We start from the raw sequence: 19,014 nt of genomic DNA on the forward strand, positions 1-19,014 counted from the left end.
ATTTTATTTGAATAAATGGTTGAAGAGGGCTTGGCCCTGAGGAAGAGGGCTCAGCCCTCGAAACATGCAAGTCATTTAGATCCTTGGTGATGGCCTCCCAAGCCCATGGGGCATGTGGAGTGCACAAACTGACTGTGTAACTTTGAAGTGCTGTGTCAGGTTTGGCTCTGAGGAAGAGGGCAAGACCCTCGAAACGTGTAAGAGGTTAGAACATTGGTGATGTCCTCTCAAGCCCATGGGGCACGTGGAGTGGATGAAATGATTGTGTAACTTTGAAGTGCGGTGTCAGTCATGTTATATGTGAGTAGATTTACTATTTCTATTGAATAAACGGTTTTAGAGGGATGAAAGTGTGTTATCACCGCCATCTCCAGTGCTTTGTTCTGTGCGGTGACTCCTGGGGGGGGGGGGGGGGGAGGCCGCGAGCGCCGGGCGCCACTCATAGGAACAATAAGACAATGCCCATTCAGCTCACGCCTGGAAATCAGCGCCTTACACTGCGAAGACGAAACCGCCGGCGTACAATACGAGGAAACTGCGTGCCAACCCACATCTGTGCCCTCTACATTCCACACCGAGGGGCCCGGATCACTCAAAGGTGCTTCATAGGACTGCCGTATACTATATACTGCCTGGTATATATACAATAGAACTGCCGTATACCCTCTACTGCCGGTGTATATACTATAGGACTGAGGTATACTATCTACTGCCAGTGTATATACTATAAGACTGCCGTATACCCTCTACTGCTGGCGTATATACTATAGAACTGCTGTATACCCTCTACTGCCGGTGTATATACTATAGAACTGCCGTATACCCTCTCCTGCCGGCGTATATACTATAGAACTGCCGTATACCCTCTACTGCCAGCGTATATACTATAGGACTGCCGTATACCATCTACTGCTGGCGTATATACTATAGAACTGCCGTATACTATATACTGCCTGTGTATATACTATAGGACTGCCATATACTATCTACTGCCGGTGTATATATTATAGAACTGCCGTATACCCTCTACGGCCGGCGTATATACTATAGAACTGCCGTATACTATATACTGCTGGTGTATATACTATAGAACTGCCGTATACAATATACTGCCAGTGTATATACTATAGAACTGCCGTATACCCTCTACTGCCAGCGTATATACTATAGAACTGCCGTATACCCTCTACTGCCAGCGTATATACTATAGAACTGCCGTATACCCTCTACTGCCAGCGTATATACTATAGAACTGCCGTATACTATATACTGCTGGTGTATATACTATAGAACTGCCGTATACTATCTACTGCCAGTGTATATACTATAGGACTGCCATATACTATCTACTGCCGGTGTATATACTATAGGACTGCCGTATACTATCTACTGCCAGTGTATATACTATAGGACTGCTGTATACTATCTACTGCCAGTGTATATACTACAGGACTGCCGTATACCACCTACTGCCGGTGTAGATACTATAGGACTATAGGACTGCCATATACTATATACTGCCGGTGTATATACTATAGGACTGCCATATACTATCTACTGCCGGTGTATATACTATAGGACTGCTGTATACTATCTACTGCCAGTGTATATACTATAGGACTGCTGTATACTATCTACTGCCGGTGTATATATTATAGAACTGCCGTATACCCTCTACTACCAGCGTATATACTATAGAACTGCCATATATTATCTACTGCCGGCGTATATACTATAGGACTGCTGTATACTATCTACTGCCAGTGTATATACTATAGGACTGCCATATACTATCTACTACCGGTATATATACTTTAGGACTGCCGTATACTATCTACTACCGGTGTATATACTATAGGACTGCCGTATACTATCTACTGCCAGTGTATATACTATAGAACTGCTACCGCCCATCCCAACACTAAACCTCCCAAACCACGACTTCTAGCACACACCCCAAATTTCCCCTCCTAGAAGATATCTTACCCCCTACCACCCTTCAAATCCCTCTTTCCAACACAAATCCCCCTCCCCCAATCTCCTTGTGGTGCCCCCCCCCACCTCACATGATAGCACAGCACCTAGGGCAGCTGTCCCTCCCGCCCTCCCCTTGTCCCCGCCTTGCGCTGTCACCCACCTCCAGTACTCCTCGCTGGGACTGGTCCTCTTCACGGTCTGGTTGAGGATGGCGGACAGGTTGTGGTGGGAGGTGAAGTTGGAGGAGTTGGTGGAGGGGCTCAGCACCCCTACGCAGTTCTCTGTGTTCCATCTATTATTGCAGTACGTCCACGGCAGAATGCGGTTCATGGACATGAAAAAGTAGTAAAACGCGATGCAGATGACCACATTGTAATAAATACCGATATAGGTGGAGACAACCATCATCCCGTAACCTACACCTGGGAGGAAACGAAGGGTTAATCATCGATTGGTGGAACCAGAATACAAACGCTGATTATACATATAATTACAGAGGAATTCATCGAAGGTTGTCGAGTCACCCGGTGTTGGCAGGACCACCTGTGGCTCGAAATTTGAGGTGTGTGGCCTCTATGAGTCCCATCATCCTATATTATCTGATACAGTACATTGGATTTTCTGTATATATATATATATATATCTATAGAGGAACTTTGAATATACACTATATTGTCTAAAGTATTGGGACACCTCTCTATATACACTATATTACCAAAAGTATTGGGACACCTCTCTATATACACTATATTACCAAAAGTATTGGGACACCTCTCTATATACACTATATTACCAAAAGTATTGGGACACCTCTCTATATACACTATATTACCAAAAGTATTGGGACACCTCTCTATATACACTATATTGTCTAAAGTATTGGGACGCCTGCCTTTACACACACATGATCTTTAACCACTTAAGACCAGGAAGATTTTACCCCCTTCCTGACCAGGACCTATTTTGCGATTCGGCACTGCATGACTTTAACCACTTTACCACCGGAGGATTTTGCTGTCTTACGTCTGGGCCACTTTTTGCGATTCGGCGCTGTGCGAATTTAACTGACAATTGCACGGTCGTGCGACGCCGTACCCAAATGAAATTTACGTTCTTTTTTCCCCACAAACAGAGCTTTCTTTTGGTGGTATTTGATCACCTGTGCGATTTTTACTTTTTGCGCTATAAACAAAAAAAGAGCATTTATTTAGAAAAAATAACAATATTTTTCACATTTTTTTATATGAAATTCTCCCCCCCCAAAAAAATGTAAAAATCAAATTTTTTTTCAATTTTTGGCCAATTTTTCTGCTACCTATGTTTGGTAAAAAAAATCACAATGAGCGTATTTTGATTGGTTTGCGCAAAAGTTATTGCGTTTTCTAACTAAGGGAAAGATTTCTGTCATTTTTGGTGTTTTTTTTTTTTACCGCGTAATGGCGGCGATCTGCGATTTTTTTTTTTTTGCGGGACTGCGACATTGCGGCGGACAGATCGGACCCTTGACTGACATTTTTGACACTTTTGGGGGTTCCAGTGACATTACTGCAGTAATCAATGCTATATATATGCACTGTTACTGTAAAAATGACACTGGCAGGGAAGGGGTTAATTTTATTGGAGAGGGAGGGGTTAATGTATGCCTGGTGCTTACTGACGTGTGTGGGGGGAGGAGACTGTGTGACACAAGAACAGATCCAGGGTTCAGCTGTGCTGAACCCTGCAATCTGGCCCTGCCTGTCACTTCGGAGATCCGCCCGCTTGTGTTTACACAAGCGGGCGGATCTCCACACTCGATTCCCCGATGATCGGGGAAGAGGGGCGGCGATCGCCGCTGCTCCTCCCCTGGCCCGACTCCCGCTGTGACTAAATACAGCGGGAGCGAGCCTCCGGCGGCGCGTGCGTGCCGCCAAGAAAGGGGAGTGTCTGGCGACGTAGGTCTACGTCGCCAGACGATAACGAACCACTTTGCCGCAGTAGGCTCAACGTGAGCAGACGGCAAGTGGTTAACGGACAATTGCGCGGTCGTGCAATTTTTGATCATGCGCTATAAACAAAAAAAAGCGACAATTTTGCAAAAACAACAATATTTTTCACATCTTTTTATATGAAATTCCCCCCCAAAAAAAGTAAAAATCAAAAATTTTTAACATTTTAGGCCAATTTGTTTTCTGCTACATATGTTTGGTAAAAAAAAAAATCGCAATAAGCGTATTTTGATTGGTTTGCGCAAAAGTTATTGCGTTTACTAACTAAGAGAAAGATTTTTGTCATGTTTATTGTTTTTTTTTTTAACGAGTAATGGCGGCGATCTGCGATTTTTTTTGCGGGACTGCGACATTGCGGCGGACAGATCGGACCCCTGACTGACATTTTTGACACTTTTGGGGTTACCAGTGACATTACTGCAGTAATCAGTGCTATACGTATGCACTGTTACTGCAAAATGACACTGGTAGTGAAGGGGTTAACTTTATTTGAGAGGGAGGGGCTGTGTGTGTCCCTAGGGGCGTGATTCTAACTGTGATTGGCTGTGGCTTGAGGTGTAGGAACAGTGATCAACGGTCCTACATAGTAGAACCGTATGATCACTGTTTCTACACAGGGGAGAATGACAGGCGGCTTGTTTACATCAGCCGCCTACCTTTCTCCCTCTGCAGCGACGATCGCCGAGTGACCGGCGGACATCGGGTCCGCCGGTCACACGCACGGGGGGGTCCGTGACCACGCGGGAGCGGGAGCGCGCCTCGGGGGGCGTGTGCTCACTCCCTAGACCCTCACAGGCTAGCGACGTAGATCTACGTCACTCTGCCTGTGAGGGGCTGACTGCCGACGTAAATAGTCGTGCGGCAGTCGGCAAATGGTTAATGGCATCCCAGTCTTAGTCCATAGGGTTCAATATTGAGTTGGCCCACCCTTTGCAGCTATAACAGCTTCAACTCTTCTGGGAAGGCTGTCCACAAGGTTTAGGAGTGTCTATGGGAATGTTTGACCATTCTTCCAGAAGAGCATTTGTGAGGTCAGGCACTGATGTTGGATAAGAATGCCTGGCTCACAGTCTCCACTCTAATTCATCCCAAAGATGTTCTATCGGGTTGAGGCAGGGCCGCCATCAGGGGGTACAGCCCATACACATGTAGGGGGCCCGGGCATCCCAGGGGGCCCCAAACAGGGTAGGGTTGCCATCTGTCCTTGCAATACCATTCAATTGTAAGCTCTGCCAATCCCTTGCAGACTGGCACTATGTAGGGGGTCCTGCCTCTCACACAGCTGTAGACCCTGCCCTCCCCTGCTCTCCAGCTGTTCACGCCTGGACAGGAGGGGCAGCATTTACTAGAACCATTCACCTTTATTTTCCTGGGATGGAGGCGATGGAACTGGAGGAGGAGGAGGACATGGGATGAAAGAGGACATGGGAATGGAGGAGAAGTAGGGCATGGGACTGGAGGAGGATGATGACATGGTTGGCGGGCCCTGGGGAATGTTGGTGGTCAGGCCCGGGGGGGGGGGGGGGGGGTGGGGCCTGACCACCCACTGACTATGGCCCATGGAGTGAGCAGATCACTCCATAATGATGGAGAACAACGTAATTGACTTCTCTTCTGAAGTGGATGGAAAGGTGTAATATTAATCTTGTACAGGGTAATGGTCAGAGGGAATATGGTGGCCCTCCTGCAGACTGGGTTGGAGAGCCTTCTTCACTTGGGTACTGTTTGGCGGAAAGAAGCACCTAATCGGGTGCCAAGTGGTTCCGTCACACTGACCATCTAGAACAATGTACTGAAGACTGATCCATCAAAGTCCAGACCTTCTGGAACAATGTACTGAAGACTGATCCATCAAAGACCAGACCTTCTGGAACAATGTACTGAAGACTGATCCATCAAAGACCAGACCTTCTGGAACAATGTACTGAAGACTGATCCATCAAAGACCAGACCTTCAGGAACAATGTACTGAAAACTGATCCATCAAAGACCAGACCTTCTAAGAACAATGTACTGAAGACTGATCCATCAAAGACCAGACCTTCTGGAACAATGTACTGAAGACTGATCCATCAAAGACCAGACCTTCAGGAACAATGTACTGAAAACTGATCCATCAAAGACCAGACCTTCTAAGAACAATGTACTGAAGACTGATCCATCAAAGATCAGACCTTCTAGAACAATGCACTGAAGACTGATCCATCAAAGATTGAACCTTCTGGAACAAGGTACTGAAGATTGATCCATCAAAGACCAGACCTTCTAAGAACAATGTACTGAAGACTGATCCATCAAAGACCAAACCTTCTGGAACAATGTACTGAAGACTGATACGCCAAAGATTGGACTTCTAGAACAGTGTACTAAAGACTGATCCATCAGAGATCAGATCTTGTGGAACAATGTACTGAAGACTGATCCATCAAAGACCAGACCTTCTAGAACAGAGTTCTCCAAGCTTTCTAAACAAAGGACCAATTTACGGTCCTTCAGACTTCAGGGGGGCCAGACTTTGACCAGTGGGAGTAGAACATGCCCTGGCGTCAGTGGGAGTAAACCATACCTCATCATAGGTTTTTGTGAGAGTGCTCAATTGTTGGTATCAGAAGGAGGAATGGTGCTCCATCATTGGTGCCAGTGGGAGGAATAGAGCTCCAAGGGCCAGATAAAGGCAAGCATAGGGCCACATCTGGCCCTCAGGCTGCAGTTTGGAGACCACTGTTCTAGAACAATGTACTGAAGATTGATCAATTAAAGATTATACCTTCTGGAACAATGTACTGAAGACTGATCCATCAAAGATCGGTCCTTCTAGAACAATGTACTGAAGACGAATCCATCATATGCAAGATATTTTAGAACAATGTACTGAAGACTGATCCATAAAAGATCGGATCTTCTACGACAATGTACTGAGGACCGATCCATCAATGATCGGACCTTCTAGAACAATGTACTGAAGACTGATCCATCAAAGATCAGACCTTCTGGAACAACGTACTGAAGGCGAATCCATCATATGCCAGATCTTTTGGAACAATGTACTGAAGACTGATCCATCAAAGATCAGACCTTCTGGAAAAATGTACTAAAGATTGATCCATCAAAGATCAGACCTTCTGGAACAATGTACCGAAGACTGATCTATCAAAAATAGAGTTGGCTGCTCACAGTAACAGTTATGTTTGGTGCAAACTGAGAACAGTATTCCAGGAGAAGAACCTTATACCAACTGTGAAGCATGGTGATGGAAACACTATGATTTCTGGTGGCTTCAAATATCTATGCATGTTGTTTGTCACGTTTGATGTGCGTTTAACGTGCGTGAAAGGCAGGTGTTAAAATAAATCTCCAAGCACGCTATGCGCGTTTAATGCACGTTTAAGACGCACCCCAGACGCGCTTTTTTGTGGCTGAACAAGACCTAATGTGATGCAAACGCATCGTAAATGCGCCACAAACAATTACGTGTTGAGTTTGGAAGGAGTAGAAGCATCTCATCTCCTTCCATTCAAGTCTATGGTAACGGGTCAGAAATGCGCTGACACACGTTTGCGGCACCTCAAATGCACAAAGGGAGTTTGGGGAATGGTTTTAACCCCCGTTAAATGAACATCAAATGCGCTGAACAACGCGCATTAATGCTATAGGGATGTGCGTTCAGAGTCAGTATTGCAGTATTTTGAGCAAGTGTGAACAAGGCCTTCATTTTCCCTTTTTGCAACAAAACTGCGCTATGTGGAATGAAGGATGCTGGGTAGGGAACAGGACTGTACCATATGGAATGAAGGATGCTGGGTAGGGCTACAGGACTGTACCATGTAGAATGAAGGATGCTGGGTAGGGGACAGAATTGTACCATGTGGAATGAAGGATGCTGGGTAGGGGACAGGACTGTACCATGTGGAATGAAGGATGCTGGGTAGGGGACAGGACTGTGCCATGTAGAATGAAGGATGCTGGGTAGGGGACAGGACTGTACCATGTGGAATGAAGGATGCTGGGTAGGGGACAGGACTGTGCCATGTAGAATGAAGGATGCTGGGTAGGGGACAGGACTGTACCATGTGGAATGAAGGATGCTGGGTAGGGGACAGGACTGTACCATGTTGAATGAAGGATGCTGGGTAGAGGACAGGACTGTACCATGTGGAATGAAGGATGCTGGGTAGGGGACAGGACTGTACCATGTGGAATGAAGGATGCTGGGTAGGGGACAGGACTGTACCATGTGGAATGAAGGATGCTGGGTAGGGGACAGGACTGTGCCATGTAGAATGAAGGATGCTGGGTAGGGGACAGGACTGTACCATGTGGAATGAAGGATGCTGGGTAGAGGACAGGACTGTACCATGTGGAATGAAGGATGCTGGGTAGGGGACAGGACTGTGCCATGTAGAATGAAGGATGCTGGGTAGGGGACAGGACTGTACCATGTGGAATGAAGGATGCTGGGTAGGGGACAGGACTGTACCATGTGGAATGAAGGATGCTGGGTAGGGGACAGGACTGTGCCATGTAGAATGAAGGATGCTGGGTAGAGGACAGGACTGTACCATGTGGAATGAAGGATGCTGGGTAGAGGACAGGACTGTACCATGTGGAATGAAGGATGCTGGGTAGGGGACAGGACTGTACCATGTGGAATGAAGGATGCTGGGTAGGGGACAAGACTGTACCATGTGGAATGAAGGATGCTGGGTAGGGGACAGGACTGTACCATGTGGAATGAAGGATGCTGGGTAGAGGACAGGACTGTACCATGTGGAATGAAGGATGCTGGGTAGGGGACAGGACTGTACCATGTGGAATGAAGGATGCTGGATAGGGGACAAGACTGTACCATGTGGAATGAAGGATGCTGGGTAGGGGACAGGACTGTACCATGTGGAATGAAGGATGCTGGGTAGGGGACAGGACTGTGCCATGTAGAATGAAGGATGCTGGGTAGAGGACAGGACTGTACCATGTGGAATGAAGGATGCTGGGTAGGGGACAGGACTGTGCCATGTAGAATGAAGGATGCTGGGTAGAGGACAGGACTGTACCATGTGGAATGAAGGATGCTGGGTAGGGGACAGGACTGTGCCATGTAGAATGAAGGATGCTGGGTAGGGGACAGGACTGTACCATGTGGAATGAAGGATGCTGGGTAGGGGACAGGACTGTACCATGTGGAATGAAGGATGCTGGGTAGGGGACAGGACTGTGCCATGTAGAATGAAGGATGCTGGGTAGAGGACAGGACTGTACCATGTGGAATGAAGGATGCTGGGTAGAGGACAGGACTGTACCATGTGGAATGAAGGATGCTGGGTAGGGGACAGGACTGTACCATGTGGAATGAAGGATGCTGGGTAGGGGACAAGACTGTACCATGTGGAATGAAGGATGCTGGGTAGGGGACAGGACTGTACCATGTGGAATGAAGGATGCTGGGTAGAGGACAGGACTGTACCATGTGGAATGAAGGATGCTGGGTAGGGGACAGGACTGTACCATGTGGAATGAAGGATGCTGGATAGGGGACAAGACTGTACCATGTGGAATGAAGGATGCTGGGTAGGGGACAGGACTGTACCATGTGGAATGAAGGATGCTGGGTAGGGGACAGGACTGTGCCATGTAGAATGAAGGATGCTGGGTAGGGGACAGGACTGTACCATGTGGAATGAAGGATGCTGGGTAGGGGACAGGACTGTACCATGTGGAATGAAGGATGCTGGGTAGGGGACAGGACTGTGCCATGTAGAATGAAGGATGCTGGGTAGAGGACAGGACTGTACCATGTGGAATGAAGGATGCTGGGTAGAGGACAGGACTGTACCATGTGGAATGAAGGATGCTGGGTAGGGGACAGGACTGTGCCATGTAGAATGAAGGATGCTGGGTAGAGGACAGGACTGTACCATGTGGAATGAAGGATGCTGGGTAGGGGACAGGACTGTACCATGTGGAATGAAGGATGCTGGGTAGGGGACAGGACTGTGCCATGTAGAATGAAGGATGCTGGGTAGGGGACAGGACTGTACCATGTGGAATGAAGGATGCTGGGTAGGGGACAGGACTGTACCATGTGGAATGAAGGATGCTGGGTAGGGGACAGGACTGTGCCATGTAGAATGAAGGATGCTGGGTAGAGGACAGGACTGTACCATGTGGAATGAAGGATGCTGGGTAGAGGACAGGACTGTACCATGTGGAATGAAGGATGCTGGGTAGGGGACAGGACTGTACCATGTGGAATGAAGGATGCTGGGTAGGGGACAAGACTGTACCATGTGGAATGAAGGATGCTGGGTAGGGGACAGGACTGTACCATGTGGAATGAAGGATGCTGGGTAGGGGACAGGACTGTGCCATGTAGAATGAAGGATGCTGGGTAGAGGACAGGACTGTACCATGTGGAATGAAGGATGCTGGGTAGGGGACAGGACTGTGCCATGTAGAATGAAGGATGCTGGGTAGAGGACAGGACTGTACCATGTGGAATGAAGGATGCTGGGTAGGGGACAGGACTGTGCCATGTAGAATGAAGGATGCTGGGTAGGGGACAGGACTGTACCATGTGGAATGAAGGATGCTGGGTAGGGGACAGGACTGTACCATGTGGAATGAAGGATGCTGGGTAGGGGACAGGACTGTGCCATGTAGAATGAAGGATGCTGGGTAGAGGACAGGACTGTACCATGTGGAATGAAGGATGCTGGGTAGAGGACAGGACTGTACCATGTGGAATGAAGGATGCTGGGTAGGGGACAGGACTGTACCATGTGGAATGAAGGATGCTGGGTAGGGGACAAGACTGTACCATGTGGAATGAAGGATGCTGGGTAGGGGACAGGACTGTACCATGTGGAATGAAGGATGCTGGGTAGAGGACAGGACTGTACCATGTGGAATGAAGGATGCTGGGTAGGGGACAGGACTGTACCATGTGGAATGAAGGATGCTGGATAGGGGACAAGACTGTACCATGTGGAATGAAGGATGCTGGGTAGGGGACAGGACTGTACCATGTGGAATGAAGGATGCTGGGTAGGGGACAGGACTGTGCCATGTAGAATGAAGGATGCTGGGTAGGGGACAGGACTGTACCATGTGGAATGAAGGATGCTGGGTAGGGGACAGGACTGTACCATGTGGAATGAAGGATGCTGGGTAGGGGACAGGACTGTGCCATGTAGAATGAAGGATGCTGGGTAGAGGACAGGACTGTACCATGTGGAATGAAGGATGCTGGGTAGAGGACAGGACTGTACCATGTGGAATGAAGGATGCTGGGTAGGGGACAGGACTGTGCCATGTAGAATGAAGGATGCTGGGTAGAGGACAGGACTGTACCATGTGGAATGAAGGATGCTGGGTAGGGGACAGGACTGTACCATGTGGAATGAAGGATGCTGGGTAGGGGACAGGACTGTGCCATGTAGAATGAAGGATGCTGGGTAGGGGACAGGACTGTACCATGTGGAATGAAGGATGCTGGGTAGGGGACAGGACTGTACCATGTGGAATGAAGGATGCTGGGTAGGGGACAGGACTGTGCCATGTAGAATGAAGGATGCTGGGTAGAGGACAGGACTGTACCATGTGGAATGAAGGATGCTGGGTAGAGGACAGGACTGTACCATGTGGAATGAAGGATGCTGGGTAGGGGACAGGACTGTACCATGTGGAATGAAGGATGCTGGGTAGGGGACAAGACTGTACCATGTGGAATGAAGGATGCTGGGTAGGGGACAGGACTGTACCATGTGGAATGAAGGATGCTGGGTAGGGGACAGGACTGTGCCATGTAGAATGAAGGATGCTGGGTAGGGGACAGGACTGTACCATGTTGAATGAAGGATGCTGGGTAGAGGACAGGACTGTACCATATAGCAAAAGCAAAACTAAACCCTGGGTGGCTAAACTCCAACATAAAAATGTATATTAGAGCTAAAGAAAAGGCCTTCAAAAAATACAAGACTGAGGGGTCATTGGCAGCATTTAAGCATTACAAAGAGTGTAATAAGAAATGTAAAGATGAAATCAGGGCGGCTAAAATAGAACACGAGAGACATATAACGGAGGAGAGTAAAAAGAACCCCAAGAAATTCTTTAAGTATATAAACAGTAGGAAAGCGAGGCCAGAACACATTGGCCCCATAAAAGATGACAAAGGAAATATGGCCACTGAGGACAGAGAAAAGGCGGAAGTGTTAAATAATTTCTTCTCTTCAGTCTTCACAAAAGAATCGGGGGGCTACACAAACCCAGCTTGTAAGGCCGAACTAAACAACACACCTCAGGAAGTGCCGCCATGGCTAACAGAAGATAGATTTAGAGCTAAGCTAGAGAAACTTAACATAAATAAATCCCCGGGACCGGATGGCTTGCACCCAAGGGTTCTTAATGAGCTCAGCCAGGTGATTGCCAGACCATTATTCTTGATCTTTAAGGATAGTTTACAGACGGGTATGGTGCCAGCTGATTGGAAAAAAGCCAACGTGGTACCAATATTTAAAAAGGGGCCGAGATATATCCCGGGTAACTATAGGCCGGTCAGCCTAACATCAGTAGTCTGCAAGATTTTGGAGGGGATGTTAAGGGACCCAATACAAGACTTTAGTAATGAAAACGGTATTATAAGTAGTAATCAGCATGGATTCATGAAAAATCCTTCTTGCCAAACCAATCTACTAACCTTCTACGATGAAGTGAGCAGCCACCTAGATAAGGGAAAGCCTGTGGATGTGGTGTATCTGGACTTTGCAAAGGCCTTTGACACCGTTCCCCACAAACGCTTACTGTACAAACTAAGGAAGGTAGGTATGGACCATAAGGTGAGTACCTGGATAGAGAACTGGCTCCAGGGGAGAGTCCAGAAGGTGGTGATTAATGGGGAGTACTTGGATTGGGCGGGGGTGGAAAGTGGGTTCTGTCCTGGGACCAATCCTGTTTTATTTATTCATAAATGATCTAGAGGAGGGGATATCTAGTACAATCTCAGTATTGCGGATGATACTAAACTAAGCATGCCAATATCTTCTATGCAGGATGTGGAAACCTTGCAAGCAGACCTGAACAAAATAACGGGGGGGGGGGGGGGGGGGGGGCAACTACATGGCAGATGAGGTTCAATGTTGAAAAATGTAAAGTAATGCACCTGGGTGCCAGAAACCAGAAAGCAAGCTACTCACTAGGGGGGGAACCTCTGGGTGAGTCTAGGATGGAAAAGGACCTGGGGGTACTGGTAGAAAACAGGCTTGGCAGGGGCATGCAATGCCAAGCCGCCACAAGCAAAGCCAACAGAATACTGGGATGTATAAAAAAGGGGATTCACTCCAGAAATAAAGAGATTATTCTCCCGCTCTACAAGACTCTGGTCCGGCCACATCTGGAGTATGCTGTCCAGTTCTGGGCACCGGTCCTCAGGAAGGATGTGCTGGAACTGGACAGAGTCCAGAGAAGGGCAACAAAAATGATTAGGGGAATGGAGGACATCAGCTATGAGGAAAGACTACAAGCGCTGAACCTATTCTCTCTGGAGAAGAGACGATTGAGGGGGGATATGATATCAATGTACAAATACTGTACTGGCGACCCTAGCATAAGGAACAAACTATTCAGAGAAAGGGAATACAATAAGACACGTGGCCACTCACTAAAACTAGAGGAAAGGCGGTTTAACCTTAAAGTGCGTAAGAGGTTCTTCACTGTAAGAGCGGTAAGGATGTGGAATTCTCTTCCACAAGCAGTCGTATCAGCAGGGAGCATTGATAGTTTCAAAAAACTATTAGATGGGCACCTTAAAGACCACAACATACAGGGGGTATACAATGTACAACATACAGGGGTATACAATGTACAACATACAGGGGTATACAATGTACAACATACAGGGGGTATACAATGTACAACATACAGGGGGATACAATGTACAACATACAGGGGGATACAATGTACAACATACAGGGGTATACAATGTACAACATACAGGGGTATACAATGTATAACATACAGGGGTATACAATGTACAACATACAGGGGGATACAATGTACAACATACAGGGGTATACAATGTACAACATACAGGGGTATACAATGTACAACATACAGGGGGATACAATGTACAACATACAGGGGTATACAATGTACAACATACAGGGGTATACAATGTACAACATACAGGGGTATTCAATGTACAACATACAGGGGTATACAATGTACAACATACAGGGGTATACAATGTACAATATACAGGAGTATACAATGTACAATATACAGGGGTATACGATGTACAATATACAGGGGTATACAATGTACAATATACAGGGGTATACAATGTACAATATACAGGGGTATACGATGTACAATATACAGGGGTATACAATGTACAATATACAGGGGTATACAATGTACAACATACAGGGGTATACAATGTACGGTTAAAAGCAAACACACACACACATCATAGGTTGAACTGGATGGACTGATGTCTTTTTTCAACCTCACTAACTATGTAACTATGTAAATAGTACTGTACTATGGGGGGATAACACATATATGGATTTGGCTCAGGATTAGTTGCAGGTTCTTGAAGTCTATTTTCTGTCCTCTTACCTTTAAACATGGGGCTGATCCTCCAAACCCCGAGGCACCCCTGACTGGCAAATTGCCCGAACGAGAGCTCCATAAAGAAGAGCGGGATGCCACAGAAGACCAGCATGATGAAGTACGGGAACATGAAGGCTCCTGAGGAGAGAGAAAGTCATTACAAAAGGCAGCTGGAGGGATTCTTTCCGGTGAGAGCAGTAAAATAATGATTGCAGGGGAGTCTGATTGATGATTATCTATTCATTCCATATACACGGCGCTCTCATGTGACTTACCGCCTCCATTTCTATAGCAGAGATACGGGAATCTCCAGACATTTCCCAAACCGACTGCGTACCCCACGCTGGTCAGGATGAACTCTATCTGGTTCCCCCAATTTCCTCTCTTCACATTTTCGTCTCCCTTTGTGACTTCTCCGGGCACAGCGCCATTCTGGAGAGAGAAGACATTGCATGTAAGCTTCAGCTGCTGGAGTATGACCAACGCGTTTCAGGGGTCAGGTGCTCCTTCATCGGGGCCAAACACAGCTGCTCTAACTATACATTTTACTGTTATTGCGAGGAAAACCGGCCACTGCTGCTGAAGTGGTGAGACGCCATTGGTTGTCAGCAAGTATCCACAATAAAAACATTTCAAGCTGAACTCAAGAGATGTGCATGACGGAAAAATGTATTTAGCTTCAGATTTTTTTCTTTAAGTTGATGATTTTGTTTCGTTATCTTCGTTATGTTGTAATGATTCCTTTTCCCAATTCTTTTTTGTATATTTGTTATTTTCAACTTGATTTAAAATTTAAATTTCAGAAGATGGCTATATTCGTTCTATTGTATTCTCTTCTAATCTATTAATTTTTTCTATTCTTTTACATTCTATTCTATTCTGTTTTATTCCATTTAATTATTTTTTTTATTTTTTTTATATTCTATTCTATTTTTTACTATTTTACTCTATTTAATTCTATTAATTTCTATTATATTCCTTTATTTTCTATTTTATTCTGTTTTATTCTATTCTAATATTTTCTTTTTATTCTTTTATATTTTATTCTATTTTTTACAATTTTACTCCATTTAATTCTATTCATTTCTATTATTTTCCTTTATTTTCAATTTTATTCTGTTTTATTCTATTCTAATATTTTCTTTTTATTCTTTTATATTTTATTCTATTTGACTCCATTTAATTCTATTAATTTCTATTATACTGTATTCCTTTATTTTCTATTTTATTCTGTTTTATTCTATTCTAATATTTTCTTTTTATTCTTTTATATTTTATTCTATTTTTTACTATTTTACTCCATTTAATTCTATTAATTTCTATTATATTCCTTTATTTTCAATTTTATTCTGTTTCATTCTATTCTTATTTTCTATTCTATTTTTTTGTTTTTTCTTTCAATTATTTTTTTGGGGATTTGGCTTTACACACCTACCTATTTCTTTTGTCTCTCTTTTTTCTATTTTATTCTGTTCTGTTTTATCATATTTTCTTCTATTTTTTTCTTGTTTCATTCAGTTTTATTATATTCTATTATTTTATATTCTGTTCCCTTATTTTATATTATAGTATGTTTTATTCTATCCTATTCTATTTTTTTCTATTCTTTTCTATTCTAGTCTATTTTTATTCTGTTTTATTCTATTCTAATAAAATAACATTACAGAAAAAACACAATATACCGGGACCGCAAAAACTGAACCGTGATGGAGCGGGGGTTTCCTGTATAATCTTTTATTTTCTATTCTATTCTTTTCTTTTCTAATATATTCTACTTTATTCCGTTTTATTCAATTTGATTCTTTTCTATTCAGTTCTTTTATTTGATATTCCTTTATACTCTATTTTATTCTATTTTGTTCTATTTTAATCTGTTTTATTATTTTGTGTTCTATTTCTTTATTTTCTATTCTTTTCTGTTTTATTCTAATTCTTTTCTATTTCTAGCAGCCTACATAGAAATGATCATCTTTTTTCACTTTTATACCTTACTGTATTTCTTGCAATATGTTTCAATTTCGAATTCAAATCCATTTTCACATTCGTATTCGGATAATTCATTTTGGTATAATTTATTTCGGATTCATTGATATTTGTTACTATTATGATTCGGAAATTCGGATACATTAGAATCTCAAATTAAAAAAATTTTTGTCCGGCTTTTGATTCGTAACTAAACGAATCTCACACGTCTACTGAACCCCAGCCTTATCTTTTTTTTGTGACTGCAGCAGCAATCCCGCCTCCATTTCCTGCCTTAACTAATAATTCATCAATTCTCTCTTCCCGTCATCCCTGCTAATGTAGGCCCTCCTCTTACAGCTATTAGTTTTCTCTGCTGTCAATCATTTTATTCCGAAGCGTTATATGGAAGACATCAATGGCATCCCTTTACATGTAAGACAAAAGAACACCAGAGGGCGTGATCTAAGTGCAATAAATAATGATTATGCTGCACTTAAATTGAGCCCTCTTGTGTTCTTTTGTGTTACTACCGATATTCCATCTATCTGCTGAGGAGATGCACTATTTCTATTGGAAGTCAATGGCCTCCACACTCACCACATCTCATCCAATAGAGCACATTTGGGATGTGGTGGAACGGGAGATTGGCATCATGGATGTGCAGCCGACAAATCTGCAGCAACTGCGTGATGCCATCATGTCACTATGGAGCAAAATCTGAGGAAAGTTTCCCGCACCTTGTTGTATCTATGCCAGCAAGAATGAAGGTAAAAGGGGGTCCAACCCCGGTACTAGCAAGGTACACCTAATAAAGTGGGCGGTGAGTGTGTGTATAGTATATATATATATATATAAATAATCACAAAGTATATAGTATATATAAAACATTACATAATATATAATATATGTACATAAACTGTTCAAAAAAAATGAAAGGAACATTTTGAAAAAATATCAGATCTGAATGGGGAAAAATATCATGCTGGATATCTATACTGGTATGGACTGGGTAATGCGTTAAGATCTATACTGGTATGGACACACAGTGCCGGGCAGTGAGCACAGCGCCCACTAGAGGACGTCGGGCCCTCAGGCCACCCTCATGAAGTCTGTTTCTGATTGTTTGGTCAGAGACATTCACACCAGTGTCCTGCTGGAGGTCATTTTGTAGGGCTCTGGCAGTGCTCATCCTGTTCCTCCTTGTACAAAGGAGCAGATACCGGTCCTGCTGATGGGTTAAGGACCTTCTATGGCCCTGTCCAGCTCTCCTACTACCAGTAGTGACACTGACCCCCTCTATAGGGTCCAGGTATGGCCTCATGCTACCAGTAGTGACACTGACCCCCTCTATAGGGTCCAGGTATGGCCTCATGCTACCAGTAGTGACACTGACCCCCCTCTATAGGGTCCAGGTATGGCCTCATACTACCAGTAGTGACACTGACCCCCTCTATAGGGTCCAGGTATGACCTCATACTACCAGTAGTTACACTGACCCCCTCTATAGGGTCCAGGTATGGCCTCATGCTACCAGTAGTGACACTGACCCCCCTCTATAGGGTCCAGGTATGACCTCATACTACCAGTAGTGACACTGACCCCCCTCTATAGGGTCCAGGTATGGCCTCATACTACCAGTAGTGACACTGACCCCCTCTATAGGGTCCAGGTATGGCCGCATGCTACCAGTAGTGACACTGACCCCTTCTATAGGGTCCAGGTATGGCCGCATGCTACCAGTAGTGACACTGACCCCCTCTATAGGGTCCAGGTATGGCCGCATGCTACCAGTAGTGACACTGACCCCCTCTATAGGGTCCAGGTATCTCCTCATACTACCAGTAGTGACACTGACCCCTTCTATAGGGTCCAGGTATGGCCGCATGCTACCAGTAGTGACACTGACCCCCCTCTATAGGGTCCAGGTATCTCCTCATACTACCAGTAGTGACACTGACCCCTTCTATAGGGTCCAGGTATGGCCGCATACTACCAGTAGTGACACTGACCCCAGCCAAATGCAAAACTAGTGACAAACACTCAGAAAAGATGAGTAGGGAAAAAATTTCATTTGCTTCCACCTGTAAAACCATTCCTGTTTTGGAGTTTGTCTCATTGTTGCCCATCTAGTGCACCTGTTTGTAATTTCAATAACACCAAAGCAGCTGAAACTGATTAACCACTTTACAACCGGAGGATTTTGCTGTCTTCCGTCCAGGCCACTTTTTGCGATTCGGCGCTGTGCGACTTCAACTGACAATTGCGCGGTCGTGCGACGCCGTACCCAAACGAAATTTACGTCCTTTTTTTCCCACAAACAGAGCTTTCTTTTGGTGGTATTTGATCACCTGTGCGATTTTTACTTTTTGCGCTATAAACAAAAAAAGAGCGTTTATTTTGAAAAAAATAACAATATTTTTCACATTTTTTTATATGAAATTCCCCCCAAAAAAGATGTAAAAATCAATTTTTTTAAAAG

At 44.8% G+C, this 19,014-nt stretch overlaps 1 protein-coding gene across 2 annotated transcripts in view; it reads right to left on the reverse strand.

Moving 5' to 3' along the window:
* The window catches only part of SLC6A9 (solute carrier family 6 member 9), a 161,360-nt gene that overhangs the window by 39,097 nt on the left and 103,249 nt on the right, over positions 1–19,014 (reverse strand). For both annotated transcript variants that reach the window (XM_082265260.1, XM_082265261.1), the window contains exons 2-4: positions 14,846–15,002; positions 14,577–14,708; positions 2,138–2,399 (exon numbers count right to left, since the gene is read on the reverse strand). In XM_082265260.1, the coding sequence (XP_082121386.1) occupies positions 2,138–2,399; positions 14,577–14,708; positions 14,846–15,002 (551 nt within the window). The remainder of the gene's footprint in view (positions 1–2,137; positions 2,400–14,576; positions 14,709–14,845; positions 15,003–19,014) is intronic.

The sequence above is a fragment of the Pelophylax lessonae genome (assembly GCF_965119305.1).
Source record: "Pelophylax lessonae genome assembly, chromosome: 8".
Classification (NCBI taxonomy): domain Eukaryota; kingdom Metazoa; phylum Chordata; class Amphibia; order Anura; family Ranidae; genus Pelophylax; species Pelophylax lessonae.